General features: G+C 40.0%; 1 protein-coding gene across 6 annotated transcripts in view; it reads right to left on the bottom strand.

Annotated features, from left to right (window-relative positions):
• RIC1 (RIC1 homolog, RAB6A GEF complex partner 1) overlaps nucleotides 1–23,957 on the bottom strand; it is a 142,665-nt gene that overhangs the window by 8,880 nt on the left and 109,828 nt on the right. For 4 of the 6 annotated variants that reach the window (XR_006210584.1, XM_042964517.1, XM_042964516.1 and 1 more), the window contains exons 9-21: nucleotides 22,284–22,428; nucleotides 21,577–21,625; nucleotides 19,864–20,016; nucleotides 18,006–18,209; nucleotides 12,819–12,857; nucleotides 12,366–12,476; nucleotides 11,475–11,564; nucleotides 10,009–10,169; nucleotides 8,901–9,039; nucleotides 4,775–4,891; nucleotides 3,577–4,305; nucleotides 1,400–1,558; nucleotides 1,175–1,311 (exon numbers count right to left, since the gene is read on the bottom strand). Coding sequence is in view for 5 of the 6 variants with exons in the window: in XM_042964517.1 (XP_042820451.1) it covers nucleotides 1,175–1,311; nucleotides 1,400–1,558; nucleotides 3,577–4,305; nucleotides 4,775–4,891; nucleotides 8,901–9,039; nucleotides 10,009–10,169; nucleotides 11,475–11,564; nucleotides 12,366–12,476; nucleotides 12,819–12,857; nucleotides 18,006–18,209; nucleotides 19,864–20,016; nucleotides 21,577–21,625; nucleotides 22,284–22,428 (2,233 nt within the window). In the remaining variant the exon portion in view is untranslated. The remainder of the gene's footprint in view (nucleotides 1–1,174; nucleotides 1,312–1,399; nucleotides 1,559–3,576; nucleotides 4,306–4,774; nucleotides 4,892–8,900; nucleotides 9,040–10,008; nucleotides 10,170–11,474; nucleotides 11,565–12,365; nucleotides 12,477–12,818; nucleotides 12,858–18,005; nucleotides 18,210–19,863; nucleotides 20,017–21,576; nucleotides 21,626–22,283; nucleotides 22,429–23,957) is intronic. The other 2 variants (XM_042964519.1, XM_042964518.1) reach the window with 2 other exon arrangements.

Below are 23,957 nucleotides of genomic sequence, written 5' to 3' on the forward strand. Positions count from 1 at the left end.
TTTGCAGCTTGGCTGTATGCAGTTCTACTCACATGGGCTGATGTGGGATGATCGGTTTGGTAACTGGGCAATGTGGTATCTTCATGAGAGGCAGCGCCGGAAGACTCTAGATTCAGATCTGGGCTCTACCTCTCAGTTAGTTGTGTGAACATAACCAAGTTTACAGTCTGGGCCTCTGTTTCTTCACCTCTACAACGTGTGTTAGCAACAGTGTCCACCCTTACAGGTTGTAAGGATGAAAAGACATATGCACATAAATGCTTAGAACCAGGCACGTACTGAGCACTTAATATGTATTGGCCAGTAATTACGTTCAGGGTATGGCTGAGAAGCTGCTGTTCACCTGGCAACTGTTTAGAGTATCCTGTGGTTGCATTTTACTTGGACATAGCCCATGACTGTGTGTGTATATGTTGGGAGTAAGGGTGGCATAAATGGCCGTGATAGGAAAAAGTAGTAAAATATGATAAAAAATGTTCAGCCAGTTCTCACTACGTGTCAGGCACTGTAGTAACCATAAAAACAATATAAAAGAAAAGACTAGGGAAGAGAAAAGAGCCGAGAATGTGGAACAACAGAGGAAGGAACACAGGCACCTCCTCACAAACCAGAGGAAATTCTATTTTATGACGTTCAGTGTGAGTTCACAGTTACCTCTCAGGAGACAGTAACCCATCTCTGTGTGATGTAGGTTTCTGTCTTCAGGATACACTTCCCCTTGGCTCTCCCACTGTTTAATGACTTCTCCAATCAAAAGAGTCACAGGAGAGTCAAGTAAATTGGGACTAACTTTTTATTTTTTCAGCATGAGGTACAGTTGGAAGGAAAGGTAAAAGTGTTGACTGTAAGAAGGCTTTCTATGTGCAGATTTAATTACCTTCCTTTTTATTCTGGTCCTCTATTATCAGGGTAATTGGAAAGCTGCCTACATTCAGAATGGGTACACAGGACCTCCTCTAGGACAAGGAACAGAACTGTACAGAAAGTAATGAAGTGAAATACGGCAGAAGGAAGAAGGGAGGCCTTCTGTGTGGTCTTCAAGCCTTTCACAAATGGAAGAAGGAACTGCATTTGGATCAAACAGTTGTTTTCATAAGATCCAATTTACAAACGCCCTGAAATGCAATGTGCCACAGAATGCCCTAACAGCAGCGACAGCTCATTATTCTTTTACCTTTTCCCAGAAGGGCCGGATGGCATACTCAGTGTTTTCTGTAAGCTGAATTTACTAGCAGGAACATTCTCAGCTGACTGGGACAAACTGATGCTTCGATTCCTGAAGAACTCAAATCCACCACTTGAACTGGGTTCCTGTGATCATACACGATGTGCAGTGCAGTTAGAGAAAGGTGCCATGGACGTGTGTGGTCTAGAGAAGCTGTGCAATTCTGCAACCGACCTGAGCTGTAGGCGTGGATGGAGGGGTCTCAGATTCTCCAGAGCCAATGGCTTTAAGGAATCGAATCATGTGTCGACATAGGTCCCACTTGCCTTGTTCCAGGGCTGTGTTGAACAGAAGGGTAGCATGTTGCCTACTTACTGCCGGAACTTCCATATTCTACAACAAGAACCAAAGACAAGCATTCCTTTTGCACGGCAAATTATTTGGGAAGTATGAGCAACTCTTCATCTCCACCGTTTCTGAACCAGAGAAGGAATGCAGCCACAACGCTGTAGGGGAATGTTTAACAGTAACAAGAAAGGGACCAATATAAAGGACGATGCAGGGAAAAGCGAGGCAAGCACTCGGCTGGTGTACTATAAACATGATGTTCTAAACTCCCGCTATATTCCAGATACCTCACATAAACCTGACCCACATCCTCTCTTCCCTGGTTCCTACTGACTCCGCAAAGTACTTCCACCATTCCTATCTTACAGATGAGGAAACAGGGTTTGGGAACTTAACGACCAGCTGAAAAGCAACGATACAAACCTAGGTTTGCCTGACTCCAAAAAGCTCAGGTCCACCTCTTGTGGCAGGTTGTGGAGGATGTGACAAAAGTGCTCGTGGCTCTGGGCAACCGTCTGTAGTTCTGCTGCACAGGGGGCCTCAGTAATTCTTTCACAGGTGTAACCTCACCGCCTACCTTGGCCTTCAGGGAAAGGCTAATCTGACTGTAATTATTATCTGACAACCCACAAAAATGCTGGAACTGGGAGAGAAAAAGTTTCCAATTCCATTGTTCGGGAGGTCACTGAAAGCCTAAGGGGTGACCTAAAACAAAAAAGAGCTGCATCTATTTTGTTTCTCTTTTTAACATTCTGTGGCTTTTTTTAGGCTAGCCAAGGAATCACAGAATTTAAGGGCCATCCAGCTTCTGCTGGACTGTTTCCTCTGGTTCCGATCAGTGCTCGTGAAGTAAATAAGCACACAAGAAATGTGCTCCAGGCACAGTTTAAAACAAGTTTATCATTAGTTTCTCAGGTCAATGAAAGTGCAGCCTGTCAAATGCGTATGACACTGATAAGAACAACAACTACGAAGCCCTTCTGTCAAACACACAGTGGAACTAATTTTCAGGAGTCTCAAAGAAGTCCTTCATTTGAGAAGAACCATGTGCTGCGAGGGCAATTACTGTGGCCGGCCCGAGTCTTCTCCGCTTGCTCTGGGGAGCCCAACACAGGTGCTCTGCCAGGACCCACACTGCAGCCACAGTCCCGCTCGGCAATTCCACATGTGAGGAAACACGATGAGCCTGCAGGAGGCTCAAAGAGCTCCAATTAGCCGATACTAGCCCAAACCGGCTAATATTAAAGATAACTCTTTATTATTATGTTTCCTATGTAACAGATGTTATTGTATGTATCATACTATATATATGTAGTATACACTACTACATTGTCTTTATAATAATATACAATATTGTTCAAAATAATACCATAAACTCAATAGGTTTCAGGCCTACTTATAGACAAACAGGATTTTTAAAAAATCTTGCAGGGGCGCCTGGGTGGCTCAGTTGGTTAAGCATCTGGCTCTTGGTTTCGGCTCAGGTCGTGATCTCACAATTTGTGGGTTCAAGCTCCGAGTGGGGCTCTGTGCCGGCAGCACAGATCCAGCTCGGGATTCTCTCTCTCCCTCTCTCTCTGTCCCACTTCTGCCTGCACTCTCTCAAAATAAAGAAACTTAAAAAAAATCCTTGAAGCATTACTTCATGATATTCAAAAAAGTTTTCTGGGGCGCCTGGGTGGCTCAGTTGGTTAAGTGTCTGACTTTGGCTCAGGTCATGACCTCACAGTCTGCGAGTTCGAGCCCTGCATCAGGCTCTGTGCCAACAGCTCAGAGCCTGGAGCTTGCTTCAGATTCCATGTCTCCCTCTCTCTCTGCCCCTCCTCTGCTCGCGCCGCTGTCTCTCAAAAATAAAATAAAAACATTAAAAAAAATTCAAAAAAGTTTTCTGACATCATTTGATAAGATTAAGTTCTTCAAGAAGAAGATATAAAATGAACAGAGAACCAGACTGTGTCAGTCCCTTTAACACAAACACAGTGTCGACACAGGATATTTCTTTTTTCTCTCTCCTGAGTTTAAGCTCATTAAGTCTCGTACCTTTATGAGAAGAGAAGTGTTACCTGTAAGATAATAAGGTAAGAGGCAGCTGTGTCCAAGTCCTGAGCCATCAAGCATTCCTCAAACAAGTCCTTGGGGTTTCCAACGGCTGCAAAAAGGTAATTCCACAGGGCATATTCAGTCTTCCTGGCACAATGAACAACCGTCTGCAGGAAGAGGGGGAACTCGGTGATGAATTTTGCCACAGTGGGAAGCAGAGGGTCGGGAATGGGTTCCCGTGAGGTAGCTTCTTCCTCCAGCACTTCGTGGAGCATGAGCTCCAGCACGTGAGGGAAGTAAGGTAATGCAGCGCAGGACTGGGCCAAGAGCAAGGCCTGCTCCCCAAGGTTCCTGACCAGCAGCTGACGCAGAATGTGGTGGAGGTAGATCTGGGAGGTCCTCTCCACGACACAGTAAGGGAAGAGCACCTCCAGCTGTTCCCGAGCACTGTTCCGCGTGTACAAAGAATCATAGAGCAAAGTGTCATTGACAGCACCAAGGACTAACGCGTCTTCAAACAGAACAGCCAGGGGGTAAATATTGATGTGGAAAGGCAGCATGATCCGCTGGGACAAGAAGGAATGGGGCTTGCGGTGATCCCTGGGAAAGAGAGGGAGCCAAACTTTCATCCCTGCACCTCCACAGCTCAGCCACAGGGCCTCCAGAAGGTGACGCTTTTGTTTATTTGCTCGGCACGTGGTCCAGACATTTTCAACGGACTGGGCCAGTACAACGGGAGGACAGAATGGCAGCTGCAAAAGCAAAGACCAGAATCAATCGTCTTCCTATTAAATCTGCACATTCTGAAGTTCCTAGGTGCCAGTTTCTGAAGTCTTTCAAAACGACAGCACAACTTCTTTTGGGAAAATTAGGGGACTCTATTTAGAATTAGAGTTAATGAGGGTACCTTCCTTTCTTTCAAAGTATGTGTATTTAAATCTAAAAACAAGACAAAACCCAAAGACCCCACAAACTTCATCAATTTATCCTACTTTCCCATTAGAATTAGCAAATAATAATGCCTAAGCGTTACCATCTGGAGCATGGAACATATAATTGTTGCAAAACGTTCTTATTTACCCTTCGCAAACAGTCTTCTACCTAGAAACTTAAAGGCTGATATTACACGTCTTCCAGTTTCCAAGTCACAGACAATACTCCCCTCTTAAGTTATTTTATCCCTTCATCCTTAATGTTCTAAATGACTTTTATTTTACTCACAAGCTTCCTTTGGTTAGGGTGACTGTCCTTCTCCCGGATCTGAGGCCCCGATCTGTCCCTCTGCATCATGATGAGCTGTCCTGCGAGATTTAGCATAATGCTCTCTGCATCACGAGCCTGAAAGAAAAATTGAACTCATGCTAATCCGTAGGTCTGCAGCATCCCCCACCCCCCCAATCTATATGGTTTACAGGTGAAACCACCAACAGTGTTTACGGAGTGTGTACCGTGCACAGCAGTTCTGCTGGGCAATGTGGAGAACAGGCTGCTTTCTGGCCAGGCTATAACTGACCACACTGCAACTCAGGAACAGTACAAATGAATGTAAAACTGAGGGCAGAGCTGAATTATCCTGATAAAATGAGGAGAATTTCACAAGTTCATAAATGTGAGAGACCTTTCAGTGACCTCGCTGGCACAGCCACAGAAGGCTTACAGGGTGAAACGGGCTTGAAGGGTGAGGAGGACACCTGGGAGAAAGGGAAGGGGCTGGTTCTCCAGATGAAGAACATCACGTGAATGACACCGAGACATAACATTTCTTTTGGGAAAATGAGAACAATCTGACTAGATTAGGAATATTATGGGAAAAACATAAAAGAGACCTTCAAGGAGGGCTTGGAAAGCCAGGTTTAAAAAAGAAGGCAGAAAATAAGCCACTACTTATGATTCTTAAGAGAGTTATTAAAAATTCTGAGTTATCCATTATCCAGGGGCACCTGGGCGGCTCAGTCGGTTAAGCGTATGACTCTTGATTTCGACTCAGGTCATCATCTCACAGTTTGTGGGTTCAAGCCCTATGTCAGGCTCCGTGCTGACAGTGCAGAGCCTGCTTGGGATTCTCGCTCTCTCCCTCTCTCTCTGCCCCTCCCCTGCTCATATTCCCTCTTTCAAAATAAACTTAAAAAAATTCTGAGGTACTGGCAGACATCATGGGTGTTAACTTCAGGAGTGAATGAAACAGTCTGCCTTTTCCTTATGGAAAATTTCAATCAAATCCTAAAGTAGGACTCCCCATTAAAAACCCTCTCACCTGGCTGAAGGTTGAAAAGCATTGTTTTACAGCGAAATCTCAGATATCAAGATGTTTTCACTTGTAAAGAGGAAGAGCATTTTAGTATTTTGATTTACCAAACCTCCCCCCGTCAAAAAAAAAAAAAAAAAAAAACCCAAAAAAACTCACAGACACCACAGATATGAAAGGCAGGAAAAGAGACAACTGAATCAAAGAGGATTTCAGGCTCTCGCACCTAGGGGAGGTGCCAGGTACCACTGACCAGTTACAAGGAGAAGGCAATAAGGAAGGGAAAATTGAACGGTTTAATTTCCTCGCTCATTAAATAAACGTGAAAGAACCGGAAGGCTTGCAAGGAAAGGTGCGGTGAGAGAGGAACTGAGTTCAGAGCAGCATATGCCAGAACCACAGCGAGCTGGTGAAGTGAAGGAAGCGGACGAGCTTCCTCAAGCGAAGGATGCAGGACTGGAAAGCGTCCGGTGGCCAGAAGGGACAGAGGAGCACAGCGTGACACAAACCAGAGAAGGGAAGAATTTTAGGAAGGAACGGGTGGGACTGCATCCCAGCTTGAGGCCTGTTGACAGGATGAATTTAAGCTGTCGTCATTATTTAGGGTCCAGTCAGAAAAACAGCACAGACACCCTACGTATGCTATTGCAAAGCAGTTACTCCAAACGCTTTTGTACTGGCTTTCCGACACCACAGGGACTGTGTATAAGAAATGGCAAGACGGTCCAGGAGATTCATGGGTTTTGTCATTCACTTTTTCTTCAGACTGTGTCCAGGTAGAAAATAAATGTAATAAGAACTGTTATTGGGACGCATAATTCAACTGGTTCAGCCGGTGAAGCATCCGACTTCGGCTCAGGTCATGATCTTGCTACACTATTCATGGGTTCCAGCCCCACATCGGGCTCCGCTGACAGCTCAGAAGCTGGAGCCTGCTTCAGATTCTGTCTCCCTCTCTCTCCCTGCCCCTCCCCTGCTCTCTCTCTCAAAAATAAAAATAAAACACTTAAAAGAAAAGAAATGCTATTAATTTACAAAAAAGTAGAAATTAAAAAAATAAAAAGTATCTCCAAACAAGTGCTTCAAAGACTGAGAACTTTACTTGGAAAGAAGTTGTGGTTCTCAATTTAGCACAGAAAAACATGAAAACTAAAAACTGGATTATCTTTCCGTAACACATGAGAAACAACATAGAACATGGAGGTAGGAGAAGGAAAAATGGAAATTAAAAGATGCGTGGCAACTGTAAGAGCCTGACCGCAGAGGACGAAGAAAAATGAAGACGCAGTCCCAAGAATCAGAACAGTGGGCCCAGGGACTGGCACAGAAACTCCGTAACACTTCTTAGGAGGACCTACTACAATTCACCACAACACGACTAATGTTCACAATGACCATTGCGGAGTGTTAAAATGGGCAAATTTCACTACATTTTACATTACCTCACTAAACAAATGCAACCATTTCTCTTCATTCGCGTCCATGCATTCAACATTTTCTATACTACAATATGTAAGAACAGATGACTGCAACAGCACTTTCAAGCAATTTTAATAAGCTTTTCAGAAACTTAACATAAAAGCAGGGACTACATGTATCTCCCAAATGCCAAATTTGAAAGAATCAAATATACCATCCCTTACCCTAAAAACTCTCTGGCAGATGATTCTTCTTAGGAGCTTCAGAGACAAGGAGCCCCTCTCATAAGGGAGGCCATCTTTAAACAGTTTTCGTTGTTGGAGTTTCTTTAATCTCTAATATTGAATCAAGACATGCCTTGCTGTAGCAATCTTGGTCTTTCCTCTGTGCAAGGAGTAATCAGTCTATTTCCCACTACATTTCAACTTCTTAATCTGCTCTTTACCACATTAGATCTCTTCCCTTTGTGAAAGGCCCTCTTTGTTAACTTTTTAAATTCCAATTAACATAGTGTTATATTAGTTTCAGGTGTACAGTATAGCCAATTCAACATTTTCATACATCACCAGGTGTTCATCACAAGTGCACTCCTTAATCCCTGTCGTGTATTTCACCAATCCCCCACCTATCTCCCTTCTGGTGACCATCAGGTTTGTTCTCTACGGTTAAGAGTCTGCTTCTTGGGGGGGTGCCTAGGTGGCTCAGTCGGTCGAGCGTCTGACTTCGGCTCAGGTCATGATCTCGCAGTTTGTGAGTTCAGGCCCTGCGTCGGGCTCTGTGCTGACAGCTCAGAGCCTGGAGTCTGCCTCAGATTCTGTGTCTCCCTTTCTCTGCCCCTCCCCTGGCTTGCACTTTCTCTCTCTCTCTCTCTCAAAAATAAATAAACATTAAAAAAGTTTTTAAGAAGAAGGAAACTTGGAATAGGAAGTTTAAAATGTTGGTTTAATCACAAACTAAGGCATTATGTTTTCTCTTTCCTTACAGTTGACTAATCATGCAGTGTTTGTATTTTATGTTCATTCCACTTCTTTCCATCTTCTTTTTCACTGGCAAGTTTGGGTCACTAGCACCCTCCACTTAGATCGTTATAAGGGCCTCTCAGCTTCTCTCCCTATACCCAGTTTTGTCCCACTCTGGTTCATTCTCCTTCTTATGGCTAGACTGAACATTACAAAGCTTACATCTAATAATATCCAGCTTAAGATACTTTACAGACTTCCTAATAAAGCCAGACTTTAAGATAAAGTCCACTCACTCTGAAGTTCTTCCAATTCCCTGAATGTGTAATCTTCTCTCCTACCTATGGGCCTCTGCACTACTCTTCTCACTGACCTGAAATTCCTCCTCTTAGATAACTACCACTCACCCTTTGGGTTTCAATTTAAGTGGTACAGAAATCTCTATCTAGACTATTCCGTGTTTTTGTTATATACTCTTAGGGTGACCTATACTACTTTCTGGTATGTGTATCACAACTGTAATTAATTACGTACACAATTACTTCTGTATTGTCTGAACAAAAGCCCAGTTTGTTTAGTTTGCCACTATAACCCAGTATCTCCATAGAAGGACATGTTAGACACTTAATATTTATTTGCTAAACAAATAAATAGTTGCTGGTATCACCTTGAAATGCTATAAACCGAGATGAAACTCTAGAAAGCTCTGATAAGGGAATGGTACCTGCTGTGGCATTTTCAGGGTGATCCCATTCTCTGTGCTCACTGATGTCAGAGTGACAGACACTACAAGGAAAGGGTGAGGAATGTAGCGAGACATGGAGACTTCTTGAAGAACCTGAATACCAGCTGTAGTGGTGGGACTGCAAAAAAAGAGAAAAATACACCTCAACATGAAGGCTAACGAGTTTTTTGTTTTCCTTTCTTGTCCACTATTAACAGTAGATTTCATGCTTATGGATGTTCCAAATGCCTTCTCCTTCTCATTCCCTCCTCCCCAAATATCCTTTAAGCAGTAGACTGGTGAGGTTGACATATACAAAAAATACATACGGAAATGAGGGAGAAAGAAAGGAAAGAAGGAGAAAAAGACCTCGGAAGATTAGGAAAGGAAACTAGGAAACAAAAATAGTAATAGCTTAGTTAGTTGAGAAAGGATACGGGTTCTGTCTGAGGCTAGTAAAATTTCTTAATTCTTATCTTTACAATATTCCTCAATCACTAAGCTATTTCAGCAAATACACACTTCACGACTATTTTAAAAAAGAAACAAATACACATCACAAGATTAAAATAAAACTCAAGACGTGGGGTCTAAGTGCTGCAAGCCAACCATATACCAAGAAGAATACAGGCAACACACAACAGCAACAGGGACGCACAGCATTTCCCGCTACAGTCTACAGCCATCTAGCTCGGGGGAAATTATGTGAGTTGGCAAAGGACACTCTTCCTAAGGCTTGAAGCCAGTGTTAAATTTCCCCAAGTGTCTAGAACTTTCGGATCGCTGGTAACCACTTGTTTTCAAGGCTGTGAAAAAAACCTTGTATCGAAGTTACCCCATCCCAAACTAGATTTTCCTTTTCTTTTTCTTTTTTTCCAAATAAATCCAGTAAGATCAGCTGAAGAAGCTAGTGCAGCCTCTTTTATTTACTTAGGTGGCTAAAAAATAACCACATGAACATCACTAAGCATAGCATTTCTTACTTTTTTAACTTCTAAAACAAAGGAAACGAAATGCAAAATTAGAATAACTTTTAAGAAAATAAAAACTACAGAGGAAACATAATACACAAAAGCAAAAAGTGACTTGTCACGTGCTATATACTTACCCATCAGATTTTCTTTCAATACTGTAAAGGCATATTGAACAGTCGGCTCTAAATACTATTACCATGTCCCGGAAGACACTGAGCAGTAATGTTTCTGCTTGTGCTTTGGTGATGTGAGCAAAGGCATTGTCCAGATTTGATGTTCGCAAATAAACTCTGAGCTGAAGAACACAAAAAGAGAAAAACTGTAAAAACAAGATACCTACACCACAGATGACTAAATACTTTAGACATCTGTGTTTTGTCTACTGACTTCTTTTCAAGTAAGAGAAATTTAAAGACTAATGTGAGCATTAATAATGTTTATATTTTCACAGGGTAGGCTCATTTACAAACAGCCAAAAGATGAAGTGATTAAAACAGGGAATGTATAAGGTACTTTTTTTTTTAAGCTTATTTATTTTGAGATAGAGAGAGAGAGAGAGAGAGAGACAGAAAGCATGTGAGCCTGTGCATGAGCTGGGGAGGGGCAGAGGGGGTGGAGAGAGAGAATCCCAAGCAGGCTCTGCACTGTCAGCACAGAGCCCAACATGAGGACTCAAACTCACAAATCATGAGACCCTGACCCGAGACGAAACGGAGTCAGCCGCCCAACTGACTGAGCCACCCAGGCACTCCCTTTTAAAGACCTGAATATCTAGACCTGATATAAGTAGACCAGCAGTTTCTAAAAATATAAACATACAAATCAATAAATTATAGCCATCCTTATAAACTTCTCAGCTTTGAATAATTCTTTTTATAAACTTCACAGAGAATGTCTAACAGCTAAAAATCCCTAGAAAAAGTTATCTTAAAAGTTTGAATTTTCCCTTTAAAAATCTAAAAAAAATTTTTTTTAAATATTTATCTTTGAGAGTGTGTGTATGCGTGCAAGTGGGGGAAGGGGTGGGGGGGAGGGGGGCGGCAGACAGAGGATCCGAAGCAGGCTCTGTGCTAACTGCAGACAGCCCACTGTGAGGCTCAAACTCATGAACTGTGAGATCATGACCTGAGCCAAAGTCAGATGCTCAACCAACTAAGCCACCCTGGTGACCCTTTAAAAATGTTTTTAAAGTAGTAACCCATAATGAAAGTCTCATTACCTAAAAATGCCAAATTCTTTTTTTTTTATTTAATGTTTATTTACATTTGAGAGAGAGAAAGCGTGTGCGTGTGTGTGTGTGTGTGTGTGTGTGTGTGTGTGTGTGTGCGTGTGTGTGTGTGTGTGTGTCAGTGGGAGAGGAGCAGAGAGAGAGGGAGACACAGAATCCGAAGCAGGCTCCAAGCTCTGAGCTGTCAGCACAGAGCCCGACATGGGGCTCAAACTCACGAACCGTGAGATCATGCCCCTAAAAATGCCAAAGTCTTAAGAATAAAATGATTTGTTCATTTTCCAAAAATTATTTTAATATTAAACCAAATAGTGCTTATTAACATCTTTAAAATATAAAAATCTATTATTTCTGAAAGAAACAAAACCCTACCTCTTCTTGATGGTCACTTATGTTATAACATGCCAGGACAACAAAATCATTCCACCAGGCTAAGCCACCAGTCACAATCATATTTTGCTCCTTAAAAGATAATCAAAAACGCTATTTACCTTTATGTATGCTGCCAGAAGTTACAACAAGTAACACACTTATAAAATATTCCTACGCAGACAATGAAAGCTCAAATTATTTCTGCTCTATTCTCTATCCCCCCCAATGAAGTATTACTCTGGGGCCTTTAATAATAATGATTCATGTCCTATTCTGAATATACAAACATTTCTGTAAAGAACTGGGTACCATGCAGCATCATTACTCCCCCGAATAGTCAACAGACTTTGGTTAAATTCTGGCTTTATCATTTATCACCTGCTTGACTCCAAATCTTGGTTTTTCTTTTATAAAATGGTGAGTGATATCAGTGTCCTGAGTTACGAAGATCAGTGAGGTGACAAGGGTTCAGGAAGCCCCTTCAAGTGCACTGCAGGCACCTACTTACCAGGAACTTCCTCGTCTTTTCCTACTTGATTCGTGCGAAATCCAACTGCCCATCTTTCTATGCTACCCACATCTTTACATCACACACTGACAAGCACGAAACGATCTCAAATTTTGTGGATATTTATTCTGATCATAGCTGGTGATCCCAAGATGTAATGGAAGAGTAAATCCTCAAGTTAAAAACCATCTCCATACAAATCCTTTACCAAATATCAAGTACTTTATTAGAACTCTTACATGTAATCCAACATCAACATCATTTTTTTATTAACTAAATTTTTTATCTGATTTGATTATTGATTTGAGTTTTTATTAACAGTAGCTTACTTTACAGTTCTCTTAGAGTCTGAGACATCAGTTTCTAATTTCAAAAAGACTAACCTGGGTAATGTTTCCAAAAAGTTTCCATTTTTTGGTGAGTAAAGAGTAATGTGCAAAACCAAACTTGCCAACCACAGCAATATTCTGTCCAAGCTTATCAATAGCTGAAAACTAATTTAAAAAAAAAAAAAATTAAGAACTCCTCTTTGCAAACCTATATACTTTATTAAGTATAAAGAGCTTAGCATTATTGTGTCAGGCAAACAGACTACTAATAAATGTTTGCTAAGTGAATTAAATGTAAAATGCTAAATATAAAAAATCTGAATATTTACACGCAAGTTACATTTGACCAAATTATAGATGTTAATACGCTAACAATGTACAAAGGATCAAGTATTAAAATGTTACTTTTATCAATGCACCCACCGAAAAGGCTGAATTCCCAGAATGCCTCTTGCAGCAAACGCTATCCAATAAAAGTTAACACCAAGAAAATAACAAATAACTCACCCGTATAGGCCAATTGCTCTCTAGATAGGTGTTGGAAATCTACAGAAAATAATACATCAGTTTGGTAAGACTTCCAAAATGTATTTAAAAACTTAAAGCAACTAACGTCACAATATGAAATTCATTTTCCTGTACGATGTCTAGTGTTACCAAATAACAGGTATTACTAGCAGAGTACTTGGAATTTATCATTTGAATACCAGTCCATATTTCACATCTCCTGCCTTAACCATTTCATTATGAGTTTCTAGACATGAGGCTTTCCTACCCTACACTGCTTTTTCTCTACCCCGTTTTTATTTTAAATATTGAACACGCAATAAATACAGACTGACAAAAAAACTTTTAGAGAACCAGTCATGAGGACAACCAACAAATGGGAGATGAACTGTCTTGAGTTGCTGACTGGCATCATCCCCAAACAACCCTATCTGATAAAATGAGAGCCTCGGCAAGAGATTGTTTTGCTTTTTAATGGAGCTATTTTTTTATTATTTTTATATTTTCTGATTAAAACAGCAAAATACTGCTTATAAAACTTAAACAATATAAAAATATACAAAGTACAAAACGAAATTCTGTTCCATCATTGCTCCAGGGATAACCACTGGTCGGTTTTTATTTTATCTCAAAACAAACATCCATACACCCATAGAAGTACATACAGGCTACTGTTTTTTACTAGGGTGTGTAACCTATTCACCTGTAAGAACTCTTGATTACACATACTAACTCTTAATCTGCAATTCTGGTACTAAATATACCTTTCCAGGTTGTCAGTCTTACATCTCTGTGCATGGTGTCTTTGTATTACTCTAGTAAGAATTTTAAACTTAAAAGATTCTTGAGGTATCAATGTAAACTAAGTAAATTCCACCTTTAGTGAGACTGATCTCTCTACTAGCCAACTGATTAAGCAGTTTTCATGAGCATGTGGTGAGTGTGGGGTGAAACTTAACAGAAAGAAAGAACAAGGGAAGATTCTTCTGTTCCTAGAAGAACCTCAATTTATTCAAATTCATTTTCATTGTACTCAAAGAAAAAGCAGTATATATTTTTAAAAAGAAAGCCAAATTTAAAAGCCAGTACAATACAATCAAATCTAATAAGATTTTTTTTATGTAATGTGAAAACAAAACAAAAATCAAGTAAAAACAGTATGCTGAAAATATCGGTCTTAAAATTTATTTATAAAACTATTTGTTAGATTTCATTTATTATCTAGTAAGTCAACCTAAAATCCAAATAAATTAATAGCTTTTGGTACGTTAGGAAGCTCTCAGCCCCAGGGTTGGTCTGTGGAAGCCTACCTTGCAGAATCAAAGATAACACTGTCACGCTATATGACTGAAAAAGGCTTAACGTGTATCTTGACAGATAAACTGCATCATTCAGGCCAGTTAATAAAGCTCCCTATGATGGATGACATCAGTTCAGAAGCACGGTAACCTGAAGTCATGATCGGGTGGTGAGAGAAGAGTTCAAAGTAGTTTTGTGGGAGGTGGTAAGTGAATTGGTTGTGGATGAAAAAAATCAAGTCACTTGAAGAAGGCTGTGCCTAGAGGACAATGGAGCCAGCTACCCAGAACACTTGAAGAGACCCCTACTTCCACTGAACCTTATGTGTTTCCCAAGTATTGATAAACGTAGGTGGGGAGAGGGTGAGGCGGAATCTCCCTGACGCAGTCGATTCCAACTCGAAGGGTTCTAACGTAGGAACCAAGGTTAAGTTTTATCGAATGATCCACACTCTGATGGGTATCTCTACAAGAAAAAAACGTATTCTTTTCACCTCTAAAAATGTTTGAGGTGCGACAAACCACAAATGGTTTATTTTCAAAGCTCAAAGTGTAAGTTGAAAACGAAGCTTTATTTCTGATGCAGTTGTGTGTCTGAAGATGCTATGAAAGGAGAACAAAAACTTTCATTTTCCCCAGTAGGTTCCATTTACTGATCTCTGTGTCCCCCGAACTTTGAGCTCTGCCCCCAATACTCAGAACAGGAAATGGCAGAAGTAAGGGAGAAGGAAGCCAACGAGTCATGAAGAATTCAGGCCAGGACAGCAGACTCAGGGCACAAAGGTCACTCCACGTCACTGGGAGACTGAGTGCTGAGGGACAGAATCTCTATTCTTAATACCTTAGGATTTTCCTCAGTCTCCCCAAAAACCTATATCTACCTTTTTCCCCCTTAAAGTCATTTTGCTAACACCTATCTATCTCCTGCTTACACTGCTTCTGTCTGTAGCCGGAGAGACTGAGAGCACCACCCTCTTGGCAGGTGTGCTCGTGCCTAACACCACACCCAGTACATCTGATCCACATTCTAGAAAGCAGAGTAAATCATGTATAAATGAAACAGCTTTTAAAATCCTCTCTGCCAAAGCATAAGAGACTGTTAAAAACTGAGAACAAACTGAGGGTTGATGGGGGGTGGCGGGGGGGTGGGGTGGGTGATGGGTACTGAGGAGGGCACCTGTTGGGATGAGCACTGGGTGTTGTATGGAAACCAATTTGACAATAATCTTCATATATTGAAAAATAAAATAAAATAAAATAAAATAAAATAAAATAAAATAAAATAAAATAAAATAAAATCCTCTCTGTTGATATCCCTAGCATATTTTGTGAAGCCTATTTTTTTCCAAAGAGTCATTAGCCAGGTTAACTATGAAACCACCATTTCAGAACAGTGGATGGTAACGATTCATGCGCCTTTCAGAAAAAAATGTTTGTATCACACAACGTACTGGGTGTAAAAATAAATGGCAGTCCAAGAAGGAATGTACCCTAAAAGCACAAGGATGCTGTTGTCGTTTTAATTTCACACTATTTGTGCTCCATTTGTCAACCAACAACTTTCAAAGTTTTTAAAATCCGTAGACAGGAAAACTACATTTAAAAAAAAACACACACAAGAAAAGCACCATCCCTACCACCAGCCACTAACCGAACTGCTGGCAAGTGTGCACGTGTGTTAAGTGAAAGGAAAAGCATATTTAACACTGAATCTTCTGATCAGGAGACCAACAAGTACAAGGTAGAAGGCCTAAATAAGCAACAAGTCCAGCGGTCTAGATGAGGAACAGACAGAGAGACAGAATTACTTGGGGCTCATTTGATGACCTCTAAGCTGTCTAAGAAGAATACAAAGTATAAATCACATAAACAACGTCACTTTGATAGAGGCTGTGGGCACTTATGCCAGAGAAGAGCGTATGTTGGAGAGGGAATTAAACAGGTACCCATGTTTCTTCAGGGAATCATTACTCATGGCTAAAAGCCCGGGAGGTAAAGCATTACGTTATATGAACACCATAAACTGCCACACCAAAATTCCTGCATATGCTGCACTGACTCATCTGGCTAGAGGGCCAGCCAACAAAGTTCAGGGCAAATCATAACGAAACACTGCCAAATAGACACATTCTAGATCTTGGTTCAAGGTCAACAGTATATGATTCAACATTTAATACCTAGAGGTGTTAAAATAAGTTAGATTGTTACTTTAATTTTGTATTATGGTAAGTTTAAGTCTGACACTACTCTGCTGTGTGACCTTGGGCAAGTCACCTAACTTCTCTGAGCCTCAGTTTCTTCATGTATAAAATCCAGTTGGACTACACAATCTCTAAGGTCCTTCCAGCTCTAAAAATTCTATGAGTCTATTACAACTTAATTGTTTTTGTGACTAGAACTCTGACATTATTTTTATTAGTTTTAAGTAAAAAAAAAAAAAACCCAAGAACTGGGTAAAGCTAAAGTCCATCTTTCTGAATATTTTAGATGGCTAACAAAATGACAAAAGAATCTTCCTAGTACCTACTTTGTCTAAAGTGGTAAAATCAGTGTATGTGCTACTAATATGGGATAATTCATAGATAGCTAAGAATCACAGAATCACTGAATTTTTGAGCTGGAAGGAAATTCAATTTTTGTTATTTATTGCCTGACGGATTTTTGAGTTCCAGACCTACCTTCTTTGATCCTCTGCTCTACTTGGCTCTCTGGCAACACAGACCTGGCTAGGCAGAACTGGCATTGATGCTAGGTCAGTGTAGAATGAATAGTTCAAAGTATGGGGAAATGAAAATAGCAGAGAAATGGCTATAAGAGAGAAGGGAGCAGTGGAAAATTTTAGTCAAGGAAGTAGCCGATGCAGTTTTATTTTATAATTGTTACTAATTATAAAATGGTACACACACTGTTTGATTTTATGAATTTATTAATGTAAGTTAAACACATTCTCTTTTAGTGTGTACCACAGGCTAGTGCAGGAGACATTCCTTCAACGCCTCATACAATGACCACTCTTCTGTCTCTCATTATCTCCACTCAAAGTCAACTGAAAATACCACGGGAACTGAACAAGCTACGAGAGTAAAAGTACAGAATGGAGAAGGAGCGCAAAGAACTGTGGAAATAGCACCTGACTAAAGGAAGCTAATCCAAGAGTCACTGTTGATGTACTGAAGACACTTTGGTATCAGAAGGGGAAAGAAAACATTCAGGACTTACAAAATTGTGTAGCAAGTTTCTTTCAAGAGACTCCAACTTGTTGATTTACTAAAATTAATTTTATTTGGTGTCAAAATTCAGAATTAATTTCCATGTTAAATCCCAGTTTATCAGAATTATTCAAAGAAAGTGCTAATTTAAAAGTTATACCAGAATAAGTAATTTGGAACAAGATTTACGTAATGATACTATTATTGATAATAAGGTTCTAGAGTGTGAATGGAAGTCTGCAATTTGGGTTCAAAGTCAGGCAGTTAACCCAGACATGTATTCATCAGGACTACAGGTCAGCGGCACAGGGTCCTAATGGACACTGTCCCTTTCCATGAAATCACTACACTTTTGCCTATGCAAATCTGCAGAGCTGAATTTACACCAAAAAAGAAAACAAAAAGGCTGACAGCTGTATAAAGTTTTGCTCCTTCAGAGGGCAAAGCACACATCTGCAGTCTGGGGAACTGTTAGCTGCTCGCGGGCTCAACACAGTGGGGACCACGCTACATCAGTGGCAAGAAAAGAAGACGACAAGACAGAAAAGCAGAAGAGAGATGTGACAGTCAAAAAGGTTAAAAAGCTTCTCAATTTTCCAAAGGAACAGAAGAAATTTAACTGCTCCAGGTGCTACCTTAGCAAGGACTACGTCAACAGCCAACAGTAACTGAAGACTTACCTGCACCACATGCCAATGCCGATGTCCAAGCAAAGTGCTTAAACCCTGAGACTCTACACCGCTATCTGCAAAGGGGCTTTTGGCCCCAGCAGCCTTATGCTCAGGGTGCGCCGAGGAACCCCTGGCGTGCTGGGTTTGTGAGGCCTCTCCACAGTTCAAGTACAATCGATCCTCCCCCTGAAGCAGCACTTGCTCCTGGTTACTCTGGATGAGGGAGAAGGGAAGAAGAGGGTAAAGGAGGAAAGCCAATAAAAACACCTCTGTATCAGGTAAAGGAAAGCACGTTAATACATTGATTTAGTCTTATCCTAGGAAATGTGCCATGTTTCTCAATGCAGATTTTACTCACTGAGGACACAACTACGTAATGATCTCATGCACTGTTATATTCAAAGGGAACAGGTAACAGTTTCATGATTACTTCCCAGTGTAAACAAAATCTGTGCTACAGTCTGTTTTATTATGTAGACTCCAGAATATGACCTGGTTTACAACTGCTACACGGTAGTATCCTTTATTACTGCTCCAAAATGGCAATGCTAGGAGGGATTTTCCAAATGAAAAGTGAACTACTCATTATATACAAACAAGTTTCACATAAAATATCTCATGAATGGTGGCAAGAAAATGTATCTGGTCAAACAGTTTGTGGGTATATGTTCACCATGTGCCCATATGGCAAGAAGAAGGTGATTACGAATGGGGATAACTGGATGCTGAACGGTTGTAGCCCAAGGGAAGAGTAGCCCAAGTCTGTGGTCCTGGTTCAGAACAATTAATTCAATAATCACTTGGGTAAATGCTTGGTGAGTGCCAAGGACTGTGCCGGGTTCTGACAATATTTAGACAAATAAGGTAATTTCTACTCTTGGCGATTATGCCCTGGTTTTCCATCAGAAGGCCAGTACTCTCAAATGTGGGCCTACTATTCACTGACCACTCCATCAGACAGAACAGCACCTCAGCCTCTCAGCTTTCCATGGCAGTCCAGATGTGGTCTTCACAGAAAACTCAAAAATTTGCCTTTAAATTATAAATTGGGATGGGGGAGGGGAGGAAGAATTACTCTGTTCCTGTTTTTCTGGGGATCTTTGTTCTGCAACTACAGTAATGAAATCTCAGATCCAGACTACAGTCATATTCTTTCTCAATGTACTATAATTGTAAATTTCGTTTAGAAACTGGTTGTACCGAATGTTTAAAAATCCATTAGTGGCAGATACCAACGTATGCACTTCTAACATGTAACATATACTATTATTATACATTAACAATATAGAATATGTTATTTCAGATTAATAAAACATGAGGAGTTCATATTATAATTTGGGGCAGTGTTTCCCAAAGCAGGTTTCTAGGCATATTTTCTTCAAAGTGTTCTTGAAAATTCATAGTTAAATTGGCTTGGGAAACATTCTTTTTCGTACACCGACTCTGGGATTTTCATGATGCACATTTCACATTGAGAGCCTACAACAAGAAATCTCTGTAGTTTTAAGTCTTTATTTCACTTTCATGATGACAGACTTTCCCTTATCCTAACTGCTATTGCTATTTCTTAAAAACTGTGCCTTATGGAGCACACTTTGGGAATTTCTAGTCAAATAAAGACTAAATTACGTTACTCAAGTAAATCTGCATACATTGCTTTCCCTCAAATTGCTTATGATCCAATTTTTAAAAAATCAAAAAACAAAAGCTGCTCAGAAGTAAAATTTTTGTGTAAGTTATTAAAAAGAAACATAAGAATCACAAAAACTATATACTGAAGAAGATAATACACCAATTTTAGAAGAAGAATCTTGATAGTCTACTTTGAAAGCCACTAAAATAAACGGTTTTAACTGAAAAAACTTACCATACAAGGGTTTACAGTGAGTACACTCTTGATAAACTGAAATAGCAGAATGCCAGGCTGTTTAACTATACTCTTGGAGTCAGACTCAATTTCAGTACTTTGAGCACCAAATCCGCTGATTACCCAGAGGTGATAGCCTTCTGCACCCCAGCTCTTGGAGAGAAGAAGGGGGAAGAAAAATCAAGACAATAAAAAGTTTCTTATCCTTTCTTAACTTCAAATGTCCAAATCCTGAAATAACCAATAACAGCATTACTAATGACTTCCAAAGGTTGGAAAAACTATGAGAAACAACTCAGACAGGAATCCTACCCACACCTGCTACATCTTGGCTCTCTCCAGTGGAAACCACCACTGCTGCTCTCTACCTGGAAGACTGAAAACACTGGATACCAATCTTAGCTCCAAATCCTGAGAAACGCCTACTGCTCTTTATAACTTCTCCAATAACTTAACTGCTTCTCAAATACAAAGAAATTCCTGGCAGAGCAAGATCCATGTGACCCAGCTGAAACTTGACAAAGAAGCACCCAAAACAGACGCATCTTGTACAGAGCAAGCAACACTGGATAGGAAGCTTCCCATTACAGCCTAGTGGCCATTCTGCTGTATGACCTTGGCCAAGACACTTGGTTTTCTCAGGGTATAAGTTTCTTCCTCTATAAAAGGAGAAGGTTCAAATAAACTCCCCAGGCCCAGTCAATTTTAATATTCTGTAACTATATCCCAAGATAGTTTTTTAGTTTTTTGTTTTGGAGATTAGTGAATCGCAATCTACAAGGTCAAGAAAATAGTAGGGGGACAATACATTGTTGCTTAATTTCAAAAGCTTAATAGAAGTTTTCCTCTTCCACAGTAAGAGGTGAACAGCTAACTAAAATGCTTAGATTCCTAGTGTGTGATGAAAATATCAATTTAGTGAGGCTAAACACTGGCTGGTGCATGCCATTCGGAAGCACTGATGGGCAGTCACCGAAATCATTTGTTCAAAAACTATTTTAAAATATGGAGTGGAGAGAGACAGCAAATGGGGTCCTTGTAAAAGACCAGGAACCACTACTCAAGGCAACCATGGTGGTTTTAACTTTTCAAGAAGCCCGAAATCAAAAATGCCTTCCTCTGTGGAGTGAGAGAGAAAGGCAGTGAATATGCCTCATAGCCACTAATTTCCCAAAGATGGTGCCCAGAAGGGCTACATCACAAAATGTGCTTATGTAAAGATAAGAGTTACACCTCACTGCTTTCTATGGAAACTCTTGAAAATATGTAGTGAATAAAAATATTGTTACAACAGGGACTTTAATGCTCTTGACAGACATCTGCGGAAAGTTTTAAAAATATGTTCAAAAAATGTCCAAATCCTACAGGAAAACCACCCAATGAGCATTTCACTTCATGTTAGAAGAAAAGAGGCCATGAGAAGTGGGTGCTAGTGAGTCACATAGGAATTGAGGCTTTGGAAAGGCAAAAGCCTTTGAATATCACTACGTTCACAAAGATGACAGGGGCTTGCTAGACATATGTAAGCAAAACCAAGTATTTAAAATCGGGCAGCCTGATTTTAAAAAATACTTTTACAAAGTGAGAACTGTCCAAGAGCCTGCTGAGATTAAAACAGCTTTGTAATTTTATAAGGCCAAGAGGAGGGAAAAAAAGGAATTAGAAAAATCCAAGTTTTTCACACTACAGTAATATTTTATAGACAGTACTCACCATAGAGTTGATCTTAAGGGGATCTTTTTTGGTACCATCAGACCTATAACTGAAACAGAACAGAAACTCAAAAAGAATCTTCTATTACATATAATATTTGGCTTTAGTTTAAAACTAAAATTTATTTTGTATTTTGTTCCTTTAAAATAGAAATACATAATAATGCATGAAATATTAGAGTGCTGGTTAATACACTAAGGTATATCACCGGGACACAATCTTTCAGGTCCTGAATAACTTCATGACAGGGTCAGGCAATTTGTGAAGGTGTATTCATTTTGTCAGGACTAAGGTTCAAAAAGTATCATATGGTGCGGGCAGAGATAACCCACTGGGTTAACCTACATCAACCCAAAAGGATAGTGATTTTCCATTTCCTACTAGTTACTTATGTCCATGGCTTACTGCTCTTAGAGGATCATTAGATACCTGAAGGCAAAACTAGAACGGATTTATCCTGGAACCCAACATGCTATCACATACACAATAGGGGTTCAACAAACAAATGCATTTTTACTGAATGAACAATGAGTTTTAAAAGAATGGATGTTTGGACAATCAGTACATTGTGACAAATTAATTCTGAACCTTACATACTGTTTTGGGGTTAAGAGTCAAATATGGAAGAAAGGTAGCTGCGTGACACAACATTTCTGTGTGTGTGTATCTTCTGGAGTTGCTTTATCTAAAACTTGTCTTTGACTCACGCAAAGTCTCCTCCGAGTGTACAAATCAGCTGGGCTCCAAACACACTCCATAAAGATAGGCCTCCATTTTCCCAGGTCACTATTACAACACTATTGTCAGGAGACCATCTGACCAATTTAACAGCTCCTGTTTTGTTCCAAATATCTGTTAAGAAATTGTGAAAAGTTAAAAATGAAAGATTCCTTCAGAAACACTCAGTAATTTTTCCAAGTTGAAATGAACAGAAAGACATGTCTGTTTCAAATAATGAGACAAATCCTACTCATTTAAGGTCACTTAAAATAAGTAAGGCCAGTAGCCTTGACCTGATCCAAGCAGAACTTAAGCGCCACATACTTCAAAAGAGGGGAGAGCCGTCTGGGGCCACTATTAGCTTGAATAACTACAACTGTGTAGGTTTACAAGTCTTTGGCTTTGGGCAATTCAGTTCCTGTAAAATGGAGGCAGTATTTCTCTTGAACAATTCAAAACTGAAGGTCAAAGTACTCTGCAAAGTATAAGGTGTTTTAAGATGTAAAATAACGCTGTACCACTATCTTCGTGATCCGCTGGCAGTATCAGAGGGATCCAAGTTAAAATAAATTGAGGTTTAATCTTGTATTAGGATTAGGTAGGTAAATTCCGGCTTGAGTACTCCAGGTGTTGCTATCTTAAGTAATAATTGTTCTTTCAATCCAATATATAATTTCACTGCGCAGTAAAGTCCAAGTTTCCTTACTGTAGTTAAATGAAACATGCTAGTGTTTCCCATCAGCAATCCAAAACCAGCTATAGTATCATTTTAAAATTAAAATTCTTTTCATTTGCAGCATTAACACATTTTTGCTATAAAACAGGGTAGATCTGCTACCAAGGGGGGGTGGGGGGCAGGGCATACAGATTTTAGCCTATAGAGAAGAGGCTTGGTTAACATAGAGGACGCCCTTCTGCCTGTATTTGAATCCTCGCATTAGCAATCCCCACCATAATGAATAACCATGTTACTTGTGCAGATGAAAAATAAATGGGAATATACAGAAGAAACATCTTATTAGCATACTTTACAACAGGGGAGAAGTTTAAAACCAAACCAAGAAGAATCGAACTGAAGTTTACTAAATGAAAGCAATTCCATGTGCAAGAGAAAAAATAGGAGTATTTACAATCATAAAAGGATGTTAATGTTGACTGAAAAGGATAGGTTATGAACAGTATTCCTATTACCCCACTTAAAATATATACACATATGCATATAATAGGCATACCTATTTTCCAAGCATTATACACATATTAATCATACAAATACTAAAATCTAGCTGCAGAGACCTAGAACAATATATTAATGGTGGCTGCCTAATCTTCAGGTGGCAGGATTACAGGAAATTTATCTAGCTGGTAACCTACAATGAACATAGATCATGATAATCTGCATATTGAGAGAAATATTAAGAAAGTAATCCAGAGACATTCTGTTACAGAGTTAAACTTCCAAAAAAGAGTCAGCCGCAGAAGCCAAAAGAAAAGAGAAACCCTAAAAAGAGACTGGTTAGTACCTGGGGTAAGAGGAAAGGGTCAGAAGCAGGGCGGGGAGAAAGGTTGAAAATACAGAGAAGGATGGAATGAGACCAGCAGTGATGAGAGGGTTGGGGTTCCCATCCTATAGAAAGACAAAGAAGGGGTCAGAGGCCAGCATC

This window comes from Panthera tigris, chromosome D4 (assembly GCF_018350195.1).
Source record: "Panthera tigris isolate Pti1 chromosome D4, P.tigris_Pti1_mat1.1, whole genome shotgun sequence".
In the NCBI taxonomy this organism is placed as follows: Eukaryota; Metazoa; Chordata; class Mammalia; order Carnivora; family Felidae; genus Panthera; species Panthera tigris.